The 22,132-nt window shown below is 34.4% G+C and overlaps 1 protein-coding gene across 2 annotated transcripts in view; it reads right to left on the minus strand.

Annotated features, from left to right (window-relative positions):
• The window catches only part of LOC106667410 (zinc transporter ZIP11), a 109,337-nt gene that overhangs the window by 75,766 nt on the left and 11,439 nt on the right, over positions 1 to 22,132 (minus strand). Inside the window, exons 3-4 of one of the 2 annotated variants that reach the window (XM_014395343.2) lie at positions 21,969 to 22,067; positions 20,671 to 20,926 (exon numbers count right to left, since the gene is read on the minus strand). In XM_014395343.2, the coding sequence (XP_014250829.1) occupies positions 20,671 to 20,926; positions 21,969 to 22,067 (355 nt within the window). The remainder of the gene's footprint in view (positions 1 to 20,670; positions 20,927 to 21,968; positions 22,068 to 22,132) is intronic. The other variant, XM_014395344.2, reaches the window with a different exon arrangement.

Consider the following 22,132-nt stretch of genomic DNA (forward strand, 5'->3'; position numbering starts at 1 on the left):
TGAGCCGAAGGTCGTGGGTACGAATCCCGCTCGTGACGCTGACTTTTTCATTTCAACCAAAACCTTACATAAAAATAATATTCAATTGAAAGAAGTAATTTAGTCAATAGAAGCACTAAATTATTCAGAAATCGTGAGATGCGGTCTGGTATGATGTAGGTTTCAGAAAAACATTTTCTTTATCGTGCCAACGTCCCGATCTTTAGTGAGATCATCTTCAGGGCCTGGGATTTACAAATCCCTGAAGGCCCTGAAGATGATCTCAATAAAGACCGAAACGTTGGCACGATAAGGAAAATGTTTTTCTAAAGCCTACATCACACCAGACCGCATCTCACGATTTCTGAATAATTATCGATTAACAGTCACTAATCACCACACAGAAGCACTAAATATAATGGATATAATCAAAAATATTCAACAACTAATGCGTCTAGTTGTGTTAGCACATCAACGACCTGTTCTATCATGATGTATTTGTAATTCCAGCAAAAATGAACGATTGATTTCATTTCAAGCCTATTAACCTTTTTAAAGGAGTGATAAATAATATTAAAAGCCAATCAAGCGAAGGTAATTTTAAGTGAGAACTGTCAATTTTTATTGAACCAGAGACAACGAAATTGTCTGTCAAAAGGAATGGAAGGAAACAACAAGAAATTACAGTTTCCCTAATAAAAGATCAATGTATTGTCGGGTTGCGCGTTTATGGACGGATCGATTGGTCTTGTCGTAATTGGGGCGAACGGTTTTTACAAGGCTGCCCACCAATTTGTCCCTTCTAATCGAATAAAAGGGAAGAGACCTTAATCACCAGTAGCAGACGGACGGAAGTTCGGGAAACGACGCGATTCCAGACTAGCCGGCTCGGCGACCTTTCATTATCCCAACCGTCCATTAAACGGATATGAACTTTGAGAAGGGGTGCTTTGTCTAAATTTGAAAATTGGATTGTGTAAAGGTTTTTGGATTGTTACACCGCAATACTTTTCTATTAATTTGGCGACAATGAGACAGTCGATTTGGTAGGAGAGCGAATTTTACTCCTAAATCGACGGTCTGATTTTTAATTTCTTTGGGGTCTTGAAGGTGTGGAAGTTGAATCTGAGAAATGTCGTTTTCTCGAGTTAGGCACCATTAAAAAAATTGTTAACTATGAAAAATTGATCAACTTTATGATGTCATTAAATTTTAATGTTTTTGGAAGAATAGTTAGTTATTAGTTGCTGTTTGACCTTTTTATTGTTAACTAGAACAGAACTACAGTAATTAGCTGTAGAGCGTATAAATGTTACCCACGCATAACACACGCTCTCTCTTCTTTCTCCCTCCCCTCTCTCTCACCCTCATATTCTCACTCTCTCCTACGTTTTCTCTCACTTTTCCACTCTCGCTGATTCTCTCTCCCTCTCTCTCTCACTCTCTATCCATCTCTCTCTCTTTTTCTTTTCCTCTTTTTCTCATTCTCTTTCCATCTCTCTCTCTCTCTCGCAATCTCTCTCTCTCATTCTACATCCATCTCTCTCACTTTTTCATTTCCTCTTTCTCTCATTCTCTTTCCATCTCTTTCTCTTTCATTTCCTCTCTCTCACTCTCTCTCTCTCTATCCATCTATTTCTCTCTCTATTTCATTCTCATTCCATCTCTCTCTCCTCTCTCTCTTTCTTTCTCCATCCATCTCTCTCTCTTTCATTTACTATCTTTCGCTCTCTCATTTCCCCCCTCTATCCACCTCTCTCTCTCTCTCTCTCTCTCTCTCTCTCTCTCTCTCTCTCTCTTTAATTTTTTTTAATGATCTATATTCGAAGTATTTTAATAGCCTAATCTGATTTCTTTTTTTTCAATTTTATTTATACATTTTTAATAATAAGGTGACGAGATAGGTGACCTGAATTCGAGGATAGNTCATTCTCTATACATCTCTCACTCACTCTCTCCCTCTCTTCTTCCCCTCTCACTCTCATTTTCTCTCACTCTCACTCTTACTCTCTCTTTTCTCTCTTTCTGTCCTTTCTTCCTCGTTCATACTCTATCAATCTCTCTGTCTTTCTTTCTTTCTCTCTCCCTCTCTTTCATTCTCTATCCATCTCTCTCTCTCACATTCTCTCTCTCTCCCTCTCTGTCTGTCTTCCCTCCCTCTCTCTCTCTCTCACTCTCTCTTTCTCTTTCTCTGAAAACTCACGTTAAGTGTCAAGCCTTGTTTCCACGGCGTGTGGCTTGGCGAACTTGGTCTAAAGTTTGTAATACCTCACGTCATGGGAACGTAGTCCGAATCACTTCATTTTTCAACATCTATAAATCATAATAGAACACTAGTGTTGATCTTTTAAATCGGATCTTTAAACTGACTTCATTAAAAAAATTTACGAACGGGGTGATTAGTGATCGTTCGAGTTCATAAGCCATGGGAACAAGGCTTAAGAAAATTCCAAAATACTTAACAATCAATCTATGTTTATTTTAATTTTTACAGCGGCCGTATAAACAATAAAAATGCAATAATTGCAAATCATAAATCTTTTTTTTTAAAGCCAGATAGAAAGGTGTAAAAATAGAAAATGATTCCAACAATGCAGAGAAGCTTTCGTCTCACCTTCGTTATAACTTATAAGATTCGATTTGCCTCTTCTTCCACTCCCAGCTTGGAAACTTCTCAAGGGGAGAGTAATTTTAACACCCACCTATCAAGATCTTGTCAAAAACTATTAAACAATACTCCAAACTTTCCTCGATCCTTTTTTTTCCGGGCTGGGTAAACAAGCTCTTAAACTTTCAACTGTGGGGTGGAGAATAATAACTAGTAAAATTCGGCCGGCAGGTGATATTCGAATAATTCACACCTAAAGGCTTAAAAAGATCCTATAACGCTTAAAAAGTAATCAAAAATAAACAAAAACAACTCCCTCCTAACGAACAGTACAGTTTTTCACACATATAATTACATGGGTAGTAGACCTAATTAATGTGTAACTTATACATTACAATTTTTTTAACCCTCCTTCTTCCCCGTCATACCCTACACCGGCGGACCCGCCATACTCTAAACTTAATTCTAAACGGCACATGGGATTTGTTGTTTTGATACTAAGCTTCCCTCTTATTTCCTACCTGATTGCTGAAGAATTAGGATGGGAAAGGGACTTAAAAACGGGCTTTGAATTTAAATAAACTAAATGGGTACTCCCCTGTTGATTCTTTCTCACATGCGTATAGGTTTTGTCAACAATTAAATAAACAGAAATACAGGGTGTTCGGCTACTCGTGTTACAAACTTTGCCAGTAGATTCGACATTCAAAAATGACTACCTTACTTCAAATAAACAATGATAACTCCAAAACTAAAAGGTTTTGTACAAATCCGTTGATACCACAGAAAACTACGTTAAATTTCCAATGTGATCAATACTAAAATTGTAAACGTTCGTGAAATAACCGTTTTATTAGCCAGAACTTTGTAATTTTTTTTTCGAAGTTGAAAAACTTACTATGGTGGTTCTAAACTACTATTTCCAAACCTAGAGAGCAGCGAATTTCAGCAAACGTACTCCATTTAATATCCTTTTTAGTGGTGTAATTTCTTTCTTAATTACTTTTTTCAAAGATGAAGAAATTGATGGAGGACAGGAAAAAACCGTGGCTGACGGATTGGTAAGGTGGAAAATTTAAAAAAAAATTGAATTAACTTATTAAACTTTATTTCTTTTGGGTTTTTATTTTTTATTATTATTAATCTTTCTACCTAACCAATCCTTCAACCACGGTTTTTTCCATTCCTCCATCAATTTCTTCATCTTTGAAAAAGTAATTTAAAAAACAATTGCACCACTAAAAAGGATATTAAATGGAGTACGTTTTCTGCAATGTACTGCTCTCTAGGTTTGGAAAATGGTAGTTTAGAATCACCCTAGTAAGTTTTTCAACTTTGAAAAAAAAATATTTTTCAAAGTTCTCCCTACTAAAACGCTTATTTCACGAACGTTTACAAGTTTAGTATTGATCACATCTTATTGGAAATTTAACGTAGTTTTCAATGGTTTCAATGGATTTGTACAAAACCTTTTATTTTTGGAGATTTCATTGTTTATTTGAAACAAGGTCGCGAAATCTTAAAAAATCAGAAAAAGTGGAATAACTCCGAAACTGCTAAGATTCGAACCATAGTTAATTAGGACTTTTTAATTCCATTTTGAATTTAGAATCTACTGGCAAATATTGTAACACGAGTAGCCGAACACCCAGTATACGCACTGAGGTGGTTGGAATTTCCATAGACGATTGTAATGATTTTATGACAGTACAAATATTCAATAGACGTCTTCCTATTCTTTTCCTTTGACCTCACTAAATCTACTACGATTTTTGTTCTTCAGCCACAACCCCGTGGAATATTTCGTAGGTTTCCTTGTCTATCACAATCCTCTGTTTTTCTGCTGTCCAATTTTGGTACATTTTTCAGCGGTTCTCTCTGTGTTTCGTATTGTGCACAGTGTAATAGGACATGTTCCATTCCATATTCTATGGTACGCGTCGTACCTTCCGCAGAGGTCAGCAGGTGGAATCTGTGCAAGTATGACCTGAAGTTTCCATGGCCAGAGCCAAAAGTTGTGCTTAATCCACAAGGAGATTAATTACAAAAATAACACCACAAAATATATTGAAAAAAACCGACTGCACATGAAAAAGTGCGAAATATTTTTTCCGAACTTCGCTTTACTTACTTCTTACGTAAAATGTAGGAAATAATATAATTGGCGGCCACTACAAGACTACACGATTAATAAAAAAAAAGACTGTGAGAAAGCCCAGTGTAGCCTGAAAGGAAAATATCGTCTGTGACACGTAAAAACAAGCCTTGAAAGGATTTTCCTGTGTGAAACTGGGATTTGAAACATCCCATGAGGAACATACCTGATGCCGCCGGGTTTCAATAATCCCAGGGTGTGGGATTCGCAGAATTTAAGAAAAGAATTCAGGTAAAAAAAATTCAAGTCGATATTTACATCCCCCTGGCCATCGACGACGCCAGGACGGATAAAAACCAGGGGCCAAGGAGGGATGATTAGTTATTTAAACTATAATATAATTGGTCAAGCGGACCACGCAATTAGTGAATTTAATGAATTTAAATGAAGTATACTTCACTAAAGCTCTCCGTGGCCATTTCATTTGTCGCCGAGAATCCAATCCGATTACACGACATTTGAAAAATGGCAAAAAGGAGGGAAAACTCAAAAGGTGGGGTTGAGATGGGAACTTGATGTCCGAGTGGATCGAGGTCACGATAGCTCAAGTGGTAGAGCAGCGGCGTATCAAGCTGAAGATCGTGGGTTCGTATACCGCTCGTGCCATTCATTTTTTTATCTCAACTAAAAACCTTAATTAATTGTTATATAAAACTATGATTTAGTTGATATTATTTTTTAATTTTTAATATTTTCTGAACATACAGCTATATCCGTAGTCGTAATAAATAAATCATTTTTGAAATCGTGTATACGCCAATATATGTATAATCTCGTCACCGAAATCTTAAGAATTAGTTCTTTCAATTAATTAATCTTTTTATGTAAGGTTTTGGTTGAAATGAAAAAGCTAGTGCTACGAGCTGGATTCAAACCCACGACCTTCGGCCCAATACGCCGCTGCTCTAACCACTTGAGCTATCATAACAAAGTCGTAAGGAGCTATCAGGAATGAAGTATTTTAGAAAAATACTTTTTTTTCATTTTTTGTCGACGTTTCGACCTTTCTTCAGGTCATCTTCAGGGTGAATTACAAGATATATGTTGATTGTAAAAATACAATACTATTTTAAATAATATAAATTTTGTATCAAGTAATCGAGTATTTCATACTCACAAGTGGTGCTATTCTTCTGGTGTCATATTAGTTTCTTGTGAAATTGTTGTGACACAAAACAAATATGACACCATGGGAATAGCATCGCATTTTATGTGAGTAGAAATACTTACTTTCAAATTTAAATTAATTACATCTGTATTGTATTTTTCCAATCGACACAGGTAATTCACCCTGAAGATGACCAGAATAAAGGTCGAAACATCGGCAAAAAATTTAAAAAAAAAAGGTGTTCTACTTCATTCCTGTTCGCTCCTCATGATTTCAACAAATTATTAATATTTATTTCAATTAATTATTCTTTGTATGTAACGTCTTGGTTGCAATGAAAAAAAGTTAGTGTCACGAGCGGGATTCGAACCCACGACCTTCGGCCCAATACACCGCTGCTCTAACCACTTGAGCTATCGTGACAAGTGGTAGAGCAGCGGCATATTTAGCCGAAGGTCGTGGGTTCGTATCCCGCTCGTGACACTAACTTTTTCATTTCAACCAAAACCTTACATAAAACGATTAATTGAAAGAAGTAATTCGATCAACAGGCCACTAAATATAATGGATTATATAATAATATTGATTGGTCTAATAAAACTAGTAAGTGTTTTTAATGTTATATTACATGTTAAATTTGAGAAGTTTTGTTTTGACCTTTGAATTATCATGAGTGAACATCGTACTATGGGTAAATGTAATAGCTGGGTGTTTTCAGGGTTTGCTTAACCTTTGATGATGTGACACATACAGTTTATCAATGGACAAGTAATTGCCTGACTGTGGTTTGTTAAAATAATAGAGAAAATTTTAGTGGTAGGCTAGGTAACGTTGTGTAATATGACTAAACGACTGTCGGTTTTGAGATACCTACTAGAATCCGTTCAAATATGCACATTAGGACACATTGGATAATCGCTATGGGTTGGTAGTTGATTTTTATCAGATGCTTCTGTTTTTCGTTCCAAGATTGTTGTTTTTGATCCAAACTTATTAATTCCAATTGAGGGTATAGACGGACGGACCATTCGTGGGAAGGTTTAGTGAAAAGACTCCGGAGGAAAACGAACATCCTTTGAGACTTTTCCCTCGGGATCATTTATTAATATCTGATGATGCCCGTTATCCTAGGGAGATCCCTTTCTGTCTTGAGCCCGTTGCAAAACGTGACCCCGGAGCTTTGACCCGTGATTCACCATGAGGGTCTTCCATGTATGAATGGAGGACGTGGGAGCGGAAACGGCGTAACTTCCGGCGTCCTGATCCGCGGAGAACCTTCCGGTCGAGCTTTTTTCCTTTCCGGGCGATCCTTCGTCGGATGCGCCCACGTGCTCAATCGTCAATTTGTATTCCAGAAAGTTACCCTGACACGCTTCTTCCTCGATGATGGGACCATATCGAGGATGGACGAAATTTAACATTGTCGAACAAACCGTTCGATTCGAAAACACGACCTTCCTCGTGACCTTCTTCCCATCCAAAAAATTCACTAAAAAGTGTATGGGCTCCACCCCAGCTCCCTTTTTTTCATTGCCCACGAAAAAGCTAAGGCGTTAGCTAAGTAATTTTTCATTCAACGTAACCAGTAGATGCATATGCAAGAATCCTCTTTTGACTCAATTGTTTCTATGTTTTATGTACGCACGATCCTTTCCAAATACAGTTTACAATTTTTTTCAATAACGCCAGACTCTTTTGATAAACAAACGACAAATGAATGTAGCAATGTCTGAAGCAGTTGTGCCAGGGGGAAAATGACTTGAGAAATCTTTTCATTTCTGGCCAGTTGGGATCACGTGTCACGGAACGATCATCAGGACGACCGATGTTACGGGAAATGGCCATCGCATCATGGGAGTTGGAATGCTTAAAATTTAAACTGGGAAAATACAAAAGTGAAAAAACTATACTAAATTTCAATGATTAAATATTAAGATATATTACAATTAATTAAGGTTTTTAGTTGAGATAAAAAAGTCAACGGCACGAGCGGGATTCGAACCCACGATCTTCGGCTAGATACACCGCTGCTCTACCACGAGCTATCGTGACCTCGATCCACTCGGACACTAACTTCCCATCTCAACCCCACCTTTTTGACCCTCCTTTTTGCCAATTGTGAAATTAAGATATATATTATATAGATATATATAGGGAATATTAAATTCTGGATATAGGATGAGGTTTGATACAAACAAAGGAGGGTTAACGATTTTTCTTAGGGCTTTTGATTGGAAGCTTTGGATGCGTTGGGAGTTGGAATGCTTGATTGACCACCAGTGTTCGATATCATAAGTACACATACGTCTGAGAACCATGGTATATATATTAATTTTTAGTAATTTGGTGGAAGTTTTGATTGTCTGTCGAGTAGTGGTGATGACAGTTTGTCAAACTAAACAGATGTTACAAAATGTTATGTTAAAGTTTAAGCAGAGAAAATACAGAAGTGAAAAAACTATACTAAATTTTTGCGTTTCCTCTCCTCTCTTTTTCTCATTCTACACCATTAAAATCTTAAAAATTTTGCCAGTAGGTTCTAAATTCAAAATGGAACCAAAAAGTCCTAATTAACTATGGTCCGAATCTCGGTAGTTTCGTAGTTATTCCACTTTTTCTGATTTTTTTAAGTTTTCACCACCTTGTTTCAAATAAACAATGAAAACTCCAAAAATAAAAGATTTTGTACAAATCGGTTGATACCATTGAAAACTTCGTTAAATTTTCAATAAAACGTGATCGGTACCTTCCTATATATATCCTGAAATAAGCGTTTTAGAGCCAGAACTTCGAAAAATATTTTTAAGTGTATGTTTAAGTTTAAAAAAATTTTTTATAAAGTTCAATTAATTAAGGTTTTAAGTTGAGATAAAAAAGTCAGTGTCACGAGCGGGATTCGTACCCGAACGTAGTGGGTTCGAATCTCGCTCGTGACACTGAATTTTTTATCTCAACTTAAAACCTTAATTAATTGAACTTTATAATTTTTTTTTTCAAAGTTGAAAAACTTACTATGGTGATTCTAACTACTATTTCCAAACCTAGAGAGCAGCGAATTTTAGAAAACGTACTCCATTTAATACCCTTTTTAGTGGTGTAATTTCTTTAGTAATTACTTTTTCAAAGATGAAGAAATTAATGGAGGAAAGGAAAAAACCGCGGCTCACGGATTGATAAAGTGGAAAATTTAAAAAAAAATTGAATTAATTTATTAAACTTTATTTCTTTTGGGTTTTTATTTTTTATTATTATTAATCTTTCCACCTAACCAATCCTTCAACCACGTTTTTTTCCTTTCCTCCATCAATTTCCTCGTCTTTGAAAAAAGTATTTAAAAAAGCAATTGCACCACTAAAAAGAATATTAAATGGAGTACGTTTTCTGAAATCTGTTGTTCTCTAGGTTTGGAAATAGTATTTTATAATCACCATAATAAGTTTTTCAATTTTGAAAAAAAAAATATTTTGTAAAGTTCAATTAATTAAGGTTTTAAGTTGAGATAAAAAATTCAGTGTCACGAGCGGGATTCGAATCCACGATCTTCGGGTTCGAATCCCCCTCGTGACACTGACATTTTTATCTCAACTTAAAACCTTAATTAATTGAATGTTATTAATTGGTCAAGCGGACCACGAAAAAATAGTGAATTTTGTAAAGTTCTCTACTAAAACGTTTATTTCTCGATGGTTTACAAGTTTAGTATTAAACTCATCTTATTGGTAATTTAACGTAGTTTTCAATGGTATCAACGGATTTGTACAAAACCTTTCTGTTGTTGAAGCAAGATCGTGAAATCTTAAAAAATCAGAAGAAGTGGAATAACTCCGAAACTGTTGAGATTCGGACCATAGATAATTCGGACTTTTTGGTTCCATTTTGTATGCAGAATCTACTGGCTTAGTTTGTAACACGAGTAGCCGAACACCCGTATTGTAACAGGTTGATGATGATTTTAATCTGCTATGTTATAATTAACCACATCTGATCTGTGTTACTCACCTGACCCTCTCTGTCTGGAGTTAGCATAGCATAAAATCATTTTGATTCCCTCTCTAAGGTGTTTAATAACAATGGTCAAATCGAATCCGCCTGTTAACGAAAGTTATTTTCTAGCTAAGCGAGGAACTTTCGGCTGTTCTTAGTTAATATTCTATCTATGTTTAATTAATTGGTTTTATTCTGTTGAATAGTTACATTTATTTTTCGTGCTTCGTTTAGTTTATTTATCGTTATATGGTAGACCATGTGTGTCCATCAAAATAAGACTATTGCTGCTTCTAGAGGGAATGAAACGGTGAAAATTGTTTTGAAGATATCACACCACCTTTGACCTTTATAAAAATTGTGATAACTAAGTACTCCATATTTATTAAAATTACATAACAATAAGTATAGTAGAGGGAGATCTTATTGGAAAGGATAACAAAATAAGGCGAATTTTTGCTCCTGTTTTTCAAAATCAATTCATAATTTGATCTTGGTTGTTTGAAGACATTGCCCTTGTCTAGCTTCTAATCAATTTTGTTAATTATTCATTGTTTTGGCTGGATACAAAAGTAAAATTTTAAAAAAGGAAAAAACTTGATTTGGCGTGGACTGTGTAAAGAAAAAAGGAAACACTGAAAGGTCGTAGTGAGGTTGCGGCCCCGTTGCAACGCCGTCGAACCTACGGTTCAGGAAGTGAAACATAGGATGGGAAATTTGGGAAAAATTAAAGGATAATTGAAGGAGATTATGAGATGCCCTCACGGGAGAGGTTTTTTGTTCAGAATAGATTCGTACTGGGTGACAGAGAAATCAGAACTGCCAGAAAAAGGTCGAAGGGAGAGGTTCAGGAACGGACTCAAAGGGTCGAGGTGCAAGGCCATTTTGCTCTGGCTAAACGGAACCTCTATAAATTTATCATTAAAGTATCAATTGAAATTAGTTAATTGATCATAAGGACGTTCTTTGTCCCAAGGTAGCGTCAAAACGGGTTATGATGACCAAATGGGTACACCAAACTTTGGGTCATGCTGATCGTCCCTCTACAGGCATGAATCTATGTATTGTTTATTTTTTTACTTCTAAAATATTGATTGACCTTTTTTGGGCCACATGTCTTCTTTACAATTCTAAACCTTTTTTCATCTTATGATAATCAATACCTAACAATATATTCATTGACAATTTTTATAAAAATAAGGGATGTCCTAGCAATAGGACTAAGTATTGCTGCTAGTATGGTCGCGCTGGTTTAAGTATTCTTGATTGCTTCTCTAAATTCGAGGTTCAGTGTGTCAAATGACATCTTAGACCGCTTAGACTGCACATTTAGAAATTCCGGGAACGGCACGGTCGCAAAACAATGCCGGAAAACATTTCCCAGCCCGTGTTGTTTTAAAATAAACTCGGCCTGGTTGAGAGGTTCGTAACCCTCCGCTCACAATGCTTCCTTTCTTTGGCGTCCGGGGTGCTGAATCAAAAGCGAACAAACTTTTTTTTCAGTTAGGTCAATAAATCCGAAAGCAAATGGAAATCGCTTGTAAAATGGAGAAATTCTTACATTCAATATGTCATATTAGCATTTTATAATCCGACAATATATTCCAAACGCAATGATTTTAGTTTTACTTTATTCGATGATCTGGCAAATATATCTGGAGGTGTTTGTTTTCCTTCAAAAGTTAAGCTGTTTAAAAAATCAGTCCTAAGTTCCACGTTTAAAACGAGCCATATTACTGAGCAAACCTAAGCCTCTGTTAATTATATTACTAGGTAACATGAGAGAGAGAGAGAGAGAGAGAGAGAGAGAGAGAGAGAGAGAGAGAGAGAGAGANCTATATCCCTATCAACTCGGCGTCCCCTCGATGAAATTTTAGATTTAAACCTGCGTCCAGAGCAAAACAGCGTCCGTACATGGACGCCGATTCGCCTGGCCATCATCTGACCAACACAAGTACCAATTTTCGAGTGGACTTCTAGATTGCACTTTGTGCCAATATTTGAATACCAATAGTTCACACGAATTCAGCCTGAACGCCAGCGTCGTTTACGTATACTTTCGAGTCTGTTTTAATCTTTCACTTCCCAGTGGGTTCGGCGTCCGATTTTACTACGGCGTATATTTTAATCGTTCACGTTTCAGCGGATTGAGCGTCCGGTTTTATTATTAGGAGATATTTATATATATAATTTCTAATATGTTATCAATCTTGACAATTCGGATAAAATGGGATAATTGATTGTCATAGAGTAAAAAAAATTTTTTACTTCCTAAGTCCAGAGCACTCGATTAAATATTCAATAGACTTTATTATCGAATTTGATTAAATTTGTCCAATTGTTAGCCCAACAGTGATCTTGACTGACAGTAAATGGGTGAGGTTTTTTTCCACCCCAATCAATTCAACCTTTAACATTAATTGACCTTATTTATTTAAACATCTATAGATATTTGCGAATTCATTTAAAATATACAATTATATACCAACTACGCCAATATTAACAATTTTATAAAAATCGATTGATAATAAATAATATTGTGTAATAAAGTTTTAAAATTTAAAATGTAGCTTTGGCTATATTAGTAATAAGTAATATATTCCGATCAATACAGCACAATCTCTGTCATACATGATCCCCCACCCCTTTTAATAAGTGATACTTGACAACTGTCACTGGCACAGGCCGCCCCGATTGCCCAGTAGACCAGGCTCTCAATCATCCCCTTTTCATTAGCATCAAAGTCTATCCGAGGTCAGTTTTTCAATTTGGACAAAATTGATGAAATTTTAACTACAGGGAGATTCGTCGAGTGTCGTATAATCAGTAATTGGGGATTGGTTTCTCTTTGTATTTTTCAATAGTTTTTATTTCTCATGGTCATTAATTTTAGGCGGTTCGAAGACCTTGAGCTTATTGGGCAACGCTGGTACGCCAAGTACGCTTTTCCCTACGTTAACATGGCTCCGAAAGCGTGTTTACCAAAGCGGCCACCTCTCCTAGAATGCAGCCCTGATGACAATAATAGCCTTCTCGTGCCTAAACAATCCTTAACAGGTATAGACGCCGGGTACCGCCCTAATATTATTCTCAACGCCTTTTTTTTCCACTTTTTATCGTCCCTCCTTCCCAACGTCCTACGCTCCCTCGATAAATACCTTGTTGATTATGGATAGAACTGTTCAAAACAAACCTTTCAGGCAATGAAGTGACGAATAGATTCGGAGCACCGGCGATAATCAACCGTAAGAATGTACACATTGGAAATCTTTTTTTAACTGGTCGGCACACGATGTACCTTCATCCGAGACGTGAAGTTGATGATGACGTAAGACAAAATGCATTTTTATTACATTAACACCAGCGAGTTAGAGACCCAAGAGAGTAGTGTTCGAATTCCGATCAGTTTTAAAATGTTCACCCGACTGACCAACATCCACCATAAACTTTAATTGAGAAGCCGAAGGTCGTGGGTTCGAATCCCGCTCGTGACACTAACTTTTTCATTTCAACCAATACCTTACATAAAAAGATTAATCAACTGAAAGAAGTTATTTGGTCAATTGGACCACCATCCAAATAATTGAAAATGTGTGGTGATTAGTGACCGTTAATCGATAATTATTCAGAAATCGTGAGATGCGGTCTGGTGTGATGTAGGTTTCAGAAAAACATTGTCTTTATCGTGCCAACGTTTCGATCTTTATTGAGATCATCTTCAGAGCCTGGGATTTACAAACATTGTTTACATTTTACAAATACATTTAGGATGTCGAAAAATGAATTTATACAATGCAAAATATATTTTTTATATTCAATCAAAGTATTTTTACTCACTCAAAGTGTTTGTCTTCTGTGTAATTGTGCCATTCTTGCGTGTCGTGTTGAGAGTGCCAGTGAGATTTTTTTTTGGCCCTCCAACACGACACGCAAGAATGGCACAATTACACAGAAAACAAACGCTTGGAGCCCTAAAGATGATCTCAATAAAGATCGAAACGTTGGCACGATAAAGAAAATGTTTTTCTGAAACCTACATCACACCAGACCGCATCTCACGATTTCTGAATAAGTAATTGAGAATATATTTATTATCATCAATTCCAACTGAGGATAATTAAATATTTATAAAAACAAATATCCATTTCTTCTTTAATTCTGCACACTTTTTACATTTTCGATACAGAATCTACAACGACAAAATCTAAAAATCCGACGTGGCACCAACACGATAAAGAAAAAATTTGACCGTCTCCAACTTGGCTCCACTGAAGATAATCCATTGGGGGACTTTTGTTCATTTTGAGAATAATTGTGAAACTCTAACCCTATTTTTATAGGGTTGCAAATTACAGTTTATATCCATATTATATAATACAATAGAAAATCACAATCGCTCTTATTATTAATACTAATCTCAAATTATTCTAATCTAGTTTAATCTAATATTTTAGAGGATATTGCAAAAAGAGATACTAAATAGTAATAATCCATAAAATTTAATGGTCTGATTGACCAAATTACTTCTTTCAATTAATTAACATTTTTATGTAAGGTTTTGGTTGAGGTGAAAAAGTCAGTGTCACGAGCGGGATTCGAACCTACTGAAGGTTGTGGGTTCGAATCCCGCTCGTGACACTAACTTTTTCACCTCAACCAAAACCTTACATAAAAATTGTAATAATAATGTTCATTAGAAAGAATATTTCCCCGTGTTGCCATGTCGCCACCGTGACGATTATCACATGTCTTATTTTGATTTGATTTTTACAAAAACGATAATCACTCCTAAGCTGACAGCTTTCGTTGTTTATATATATTTTAATTCACAAAGGGGGGAAAATTCAAAAAGGTGTGGTTGAGATGGGAAGGTGGTGCCCGATGGGATCGAAGTCACGATAGCTCAAGTGGTAGAGTAGCGGCGTATCAAGCCAAACGTCGTGGGTTCGAATCCCGCTCGTGACACTGACTTTTTTATCTCAACTTAAAACCTTAATTAATTGATTGATATATTTTAATATTGATTTTTCTTATAAAAACCCCTTTTGTCAAATGGGACACCTGAAAACTTGAGATCCGCGGTGATCGGCTGTACAAATCACAATAAAAATTGAAATGTCACGTTTCACGCCGTCAAAGCTTTTCCCTTAAAAATATAATTCCTGCCTCTTTTATCACGCTCTAGAAGAAATGTACCCTTGAGATAGTTTGTGTCAAGGAGTCCTGGAAAAGTTCAGCGTTATTACATTGTTTTTTCTTGTGCTGTTTGCTAAAATGGACGGCATTTTACTTATTTTTTAATAAGAATGTTTTGTTTCAAAGCACGATTGATTTTAAATCGTTTATTGGCCTAACCATCCCAAATTACCTATTCTTATTAACACAGTGATTGTGTCTAAATCTAAACGCTAAAAATTTAAGGAGATCCAATAATAGACAATTAATTGGGATAATTTGTATTATGGATTTTAATTTATAATTAAGATTTAATCAGTCAGTTCACGCCTCCGACATAAATGTATTTTTTGATCGAATATTTATTAAAATTTCACGTCAATTTATATTTCTCTGTCCTTATTTAAAAGGTGCACTCTTCGCTGTGTGCTAAAGATTCTGAACTTGTTACGCCTTAATAAATGCTTGATTCCAAAATTGACTCATGGTTTCTAAATATGTTTTAAATTTTCCTTACAATTTCGAAAAGCTGGTTCCATTTGTATCTTTACTTGTACCGAAATCAAAGTGAAGATTGTGAATTATCAAATCCATTATATTTAGTGGTCTGATTGACCGAATTACTTCTTTCAATTAATTTATCTTTTTACGTAAGGTCTTGGAAGAAGTGAAAAAGTTAGTGTGACGAGCGGTGGTATCAAGTGGCCAGACCAGCGGCGTATTGAGCCGAAGGTCGTGGGTTCGAATCACGCTCGTGACACTAACTTTTTAATTTCTACCAAGACTTTACGTAAAACGATTAATTAATTGTGAATTATGTTAAGCATATACGTTTTATATTTCCTTGATATGAATTGTCCCTATTTCGAACTTTCATTCTTTATTATATAAAAATATTTTAAATTATCTCCATCTAATATTTATTACTATAAAGGTAGCTTTTGAATTAATTTTTTTAAAAAATGGTTATAATTTAACATGGCAAAACGGGTTTCTGGCTCAATAATAATTTTACAATCTTGGGTTTCTAGAATAGGGTCATCATTTATCCAAATAACATTTTCAGTTTTTTTTTTGTTTTTTTTTTTTTTTAATTTATATAATAATACGAAGAATAATTGTACTTATCTAATACGCTGATAAAATATGTAAATGTGTTTTATTTATTTTTGAAAAATCATTACGATTAATGAAGCGGTGGAGTGAAGCATGAAAAATGTGTAAAATTGTATTGCAACTTTCAATATTGTTCACATAATGCACATTATTCTTAAGATCAAAATTTTTAAATAATAATGTCGTCGAATAGGAAAATAAGAATACACCTATTTATACAGTGTTTGCGTCGAAATAAATAACTAATAAGTTCGAGATCGGGGATGCGGTTATCAAAACAAGTAAGTTTTGTAACTTATGCCAAGCTTTCAACCTTTATTTGGTCTTCATCAGTACAATTAATTACAAAGTTTATCATTAATAAATAATAAGTAACACAATAATTCTCAGATAACAATGGATAACATCCATGATCAATCCAGGATAAATTATCCATTGCTATCTGAGAATTATTGTCTTACTTATTTGTTAATTATAAACGCTGTAATTACTTGTAGAGCCCTGATGAAGACCACAGTAAAGGTTGAAAGCTTGGCATAAGTTACAAAACTTAATTGTTTTGACGGCCTCATCCCTGATCTCGAACTTAATAGTGATATCCTGACGGTCGATTCATCCTTCCTTCGAAATAAACAACGAAAACAGGCAATGCTAATCAGGGATAAAACTGCCATTCCTTTAAACATAGTTCCTACTCACAGTAAGTCGTTTTCCACCGATCGGGATTTCGAGCTTATAGCTCATCATTAGGTGATAGAACTTCAACCTGATGATGAGCTAAAAGCTCGAAATCCGGATCGTTAGAAAACAACTTACTGTGAGTAGGAACTATCTTTTTAAAAGGATTGAACACCGCACTCACTCCACGTTCGCTATTTCTATTAAAACTGCCATTGTCCTCAGTGTCTCAGAAAACTCACCAAGTTGTTTCAAAAAACACTTGTTTTTAAACACTCGCTGATACAACTTTGCTTAATCTCTAGGCGATGACTGTTTTGAAATTAAAAAACAAAAAAGGGGAGCAAATGTCTGGAAGAACCTCGGCCGACTCTTGCTGAACAAGCTGAACAGAAGACTTTTTTTAGTTGAAAGTCATTTTTTAGTCATTGAAAGTCATTTAGCGTGATCATGGATGACGATGAAAATTATATCTTATAAATAAGCTCGTTAATGTATTTTTAACTAATAATAATTAGTTAAAGTCATGGTACTAATATCTTTAAAGTGAAAGCATGGAGGTTGAATACTGAAGAGGCCCGGCTTTGTCTTCGGCTTAAAATTCTTGGTTTTAGTTCTAACAAAAAAAATTAGTTTCGATGCTATTCCAATTCACACGCGCCCTCTTAAAACACGAGCAGCCCTCCTCAACGTGGTCGGGAATTGAAAACGAGAAGGCCAAAGATGAATTGAGCAAGATAGGAAGAACACGTGTCTCGTCCCGCACTCGGATTCCTTTCCCATGGAAGAAGAGACCCGTCCGGCTGGGTCTGCATTCCTTTCTTGGCACCCCTCTCGGACTGTTCCGTTGCACAACCCCTGGGCATGTCGGGTCGGCTGGGAATCTGGTGCAAACGCCATCTGTGGGCTTCGACATGCACCGGGAATGACACCAAGTGCTGCTCATACTCATATGACTGATATACTCATAAGAATTAACAGAATCAGCGCTCTTACTCATTAAAAATTAAGAACAAAGTAGAAATAATTCACCTAAGTTGTTAGAAAATTAAATTTACTGCTCATTTACAAAAAACACCTCCTAAAATTGAATTTCCACCACTGTTTCAAATTCGATGGCTTTGTGTGCAAATGATTTAAAAGTATCCATTTAAAAAGAAATAACTTCGGTTTGATTAATGGCCTGTGAATTGAGGGCCCAGATTAATCAATAAAAATTGGTGACACCGTTTAGTAAATTATGCTTGTTCTGGCCTTGTTTTGTCTAACTGATCGGCTTGTAGTTTTATTAAAGGCAAAAAGATAAATATAGAAAAAAATTTCTTTGCTGAGTAATTACTCTGATTTTATATATGCAAACAAAATTGTCGAATGTTTCTGTAATGACAAAATGAAGTTAATATTTTATTTACTTATCTATTACTTAGTAAATAGTAAAATGCTTGATAATGCACATCAAAAATTACTATTAAAATACAGTGGCATAAAGTGAAAACAATATATACCGAAAGATATTTTCATTAATTATGATAATAATAAAATGTAAATTAACACCAGGTTGGTGGATGACGAATTTGGGCGAAACCTTTTTTGGTGATTCTACATTCCAAAATATAAGACATATTTTATCCATCCCACCACTTATTGTTAATAGGCCCTGGTTTCATCCCAAAAAATTTTTGAAGGTTGAAATTTTTCATATTTTAAAATTTTTATTTCACCTTTCTACTTGCTCAAATCGCTTATATGAATATAACATTTAATAAGATTTTTTTTAAGTGTATACTGCAATAAAAATATAGCAAAAGCTCTCAAAGTTTAACAATAGCCAAAAAATTTTAATAACTAAATATTTTTCAAGTAAACTAGCTTGTAATTTTATTTTCATGAAACTTTGTTTTTTAGGCTGTTATTGGAATGTCTGATTCAAAGAGCTATAATTCAAAAACGGCTATAATTTAAATAAACTAACAGGATTTTAATGTCAAAATACACCATCTGAAAGAATTTGGGTTTAGCTTTTTAATAACGTTTGCGCCATTAAAATATATAAAATATTAATATAAGAAAACATACAAAATAGCACATTTCTAGTGCAAGTTCTAACATTATTTTTCCCAAAAGCTAGTGGAATGATTTTCATGGTTAATAATTCCTTTTAAAGAAATTGTATATTGCAATGATTTTATAAATGAAACAAACATCAACTAATCAGATTATTATTTCCATTTAAAAAATAATAATTTCTAACAAATAATTTTGCTATTTTGTCTATTTTCTTATAGAAATATTTTAATGGTACATATGTCATTTAAAAGCTATGTTCCACTTCTTTCAAATGATGTTTGATGTCAATATCCTTCATATCCATTTCAATCAGAAAATTAAGACGACTTTTCAAAAATAAAAAATAAAAAACAGGGATCAAAAAAATCGATAAATTTAAATTCCAACAAAAAAGTTATATTTAGGGATCTCTAGAAGTAGTAAAACGATATTTCATATTAATTTCGCCGGAAAAAAAATTGTATGACGTAGTTTACTTGAAAAACATTTGTTTTTTAGAAATTTTTTGTTTACTGTTAAACTCTGATAGTTTTTAATATATTTGTATTGCAATCTACGCACAAAATGCTGTAAAATGATATATTCGCATAGTTGATTTGGGCGAGTAGACAGGCGAAATAAAAATATTAAAATACGGAAAATTTCAACTTAAAAAAATATTGGCAGAACCAGGGCCTATTCACGAGAAGTGGTGAATATGTGTCCGATTTTTGGAGTGTACAATCAACAAAAAAAAAGTTTGTTCTAAATCCATGACACACCAATCTGGTTGTCCACTTGTAAGTTTAACTTAAGAGAAAACTATAGAAGAAGATTTAATTTTTTTTCTAAATCTAAAATATTATTAAGGTCTACCCCGACAGATAGCCCTCAACCTGTCAATAAGTGAGTCAGAAGTTTAGTTTATATGGGGGAAATTTTGGTGAACTGTTTGAATGGGTGTATAAGCAGATAGGATATGTAAATTATTATAGTAGCTCCAATGAATCAATATATGTATGTTTTTTCAATTAATTAATATTTAATGAAGGTTTTGGTTGAGATAAAAAAGTCAGTGTCACGAGAGGGATTCGAACCCACGACCTTTGGCTAAATACGCCCTGAAGGTCGTGGGTTCGAATCCCGCTTGTGATACTGACTTTTTTATCTCAACCAAAACCTTCATTAAAGATTAATTAATTGAAAAGAATTTATTTGCTCAATCGGACCACGAAACTTAATAGATGTACTATGTATGTTATTAAAAAGTAAATAACCTCTATTTCATTTATTTTTTATTTATTTGTTCATTTCTTTTCTGTAGGAGAGATTGTATTTTTCTCGTATCTTTACTATCAATTGAATATTAATTTGTATTAACAATTCGGATTATAGAACTGTACACACAGATCTATGTTACAGCTGTGGGGATTTATAGTCAAGGAAGAGGGTGTTTTTGGGAATTTTTTAATCAGGTGTGTTAAAATTTATATATCAATAATTGACTTATTGATACATGTATGTAGTGTGTTCATTAAATATTTATTTAATTGTATAGTTAACTAATTATTAATAAGAGCACAAGTTAGGTTAACCTGGGCTAGTGTCCTCCACATTATCTGTAAAGGGGATTATAATAGCAAGGGAGACTCATTTAGGATTCCATAATCAAAAACAAATGCTAAAAAGGAATAACCCTTAACCTTGCCCCTTTTCCAAATTCCAAAACCAAAATTTTAGTTAATTTGCAGCTTGGTGTAGTCTGGTCGTATTGGGTCTACCTAAGGTACTTAAATTTCAATTCTAACTTTACGGTCTTACCTGGCAGATTTGAAAGTTGTCGAATTGTTGTTTCCAAGTGCTCCGAAAGCGACACCGACTGCAAGACCTTCAGGGATGTTGTGTACTGTTATTGCAATAATGAGGAGTAGTATGCGCTTCCATTGCAGTCTTGCGTCATGAGGCTTCATCTCTGGTTTAGGATGTCTAGTTGTTACTTGCCCTCTTTTCCTTGCCACGCTTCCTATACCAGTCATTGGCGCATGCACATTTCCCTCTTCTAAACTGCTTTCTGTAACTGCCATTTATTTAATTTATTTTTTTAATATTTTTTTTCAAGGGAGGGGTTTAACTACAAGGTTATATGAACTCTCTCGGGGTGTCAGTGTTTCTGAAAAGAACCCATTTGTAAGTATGTCAGGTTCGAATGTAGGGCTGCTGCATTCGAACCCAGGACCTTTTCCTTACAGTGATGAGCAACCTTGGACACTGACACCCCTTGACTGCCATTTTTAACAGGAAAAAATATCACTGATGGTATACACTATAGAAGGTTTCTTAGCAATTTATATACACTATATGTTAGAAATAATCAACAAATTTTTTATTCTATACATATAGCTGAATTTTTAGCCTAGAATATGTAATAGCAGTAATTTCATATTCCATGGTTAAGTTTATACAAGCCTGTTATGAAATTTTGACAACATTGAAAGTTATGAAATGTGCAAGTTTAAAATAATCAAAATTTTTCACAAGATAAATAGCTTTTTATTATTTACACTTCCTGATAATATGATAACAGAATAAATATGTACACACTAGCCTAGGAAGACAAACTGAACTTTATCTCTTTATGAAATGACCTTAATATTTTCATATCTTCTACAGTATTCCCCACTCTAATAAAATTATAAATATTGTAAAATTAAACAAATTAAACTGTTTGTGAAAGCGTTTAAAAAAATTTAACTTGAAAGCCAAAATTAAAACATCACATCCTACTACAATGGTAAACAGCAAATCTTTTTTTTTTTTTTCTAATTCTTCAAACAGTCAAATTATTATAGAATAATTTAATGGCCTGTTCTTTATGTTGACACTTGATATTAACATTTTAAAGTGATTTTTTTTATTTTTTTTAATAAAAGCAAGGAATGTGGTGAAAAGTTAATTCTAGTTCAAAGCCGAGCATTATAGTTTTTCATGAGTGAAAACCATGCATTTGTTCATGCTTCTGTACTTTAATTTTTATATTTCATGCTGATCACAGAAAGAACAAAATTTCTTTATATACATGTTATTATTAAACTATTATGTCTGTTCTGAGGAAATTTTACCTTCGGCTCTACGTACTCTACAAGATTCGCAAATAGTGCTTTCGTTTCTATGCCTTGATACAATGTCATCCATCTTTTTTATATCCATGGTAATACTGGCTAAAACAATAAGAAATTCCTTTTATTCGTGAGAAAATAAGGAGGCTTTTTTTTTCTTTTATAAC

This window comes from Cimex lectularius, unplaced genomic scaffold, assembly GCF_000648675.2.
Source record: "Cimex lectularius strain Harlan isolate CLEC.00 unplaced genomic scaffold, Clec_2.1 scaffold10, whole genome shotgun sequence".
Lineage (NCBI taxonomy): Eukaryota > Metazoa > Arthropoda > Insecta > Hemiptera > Cimicidae > Cimex > Cimex lectularius.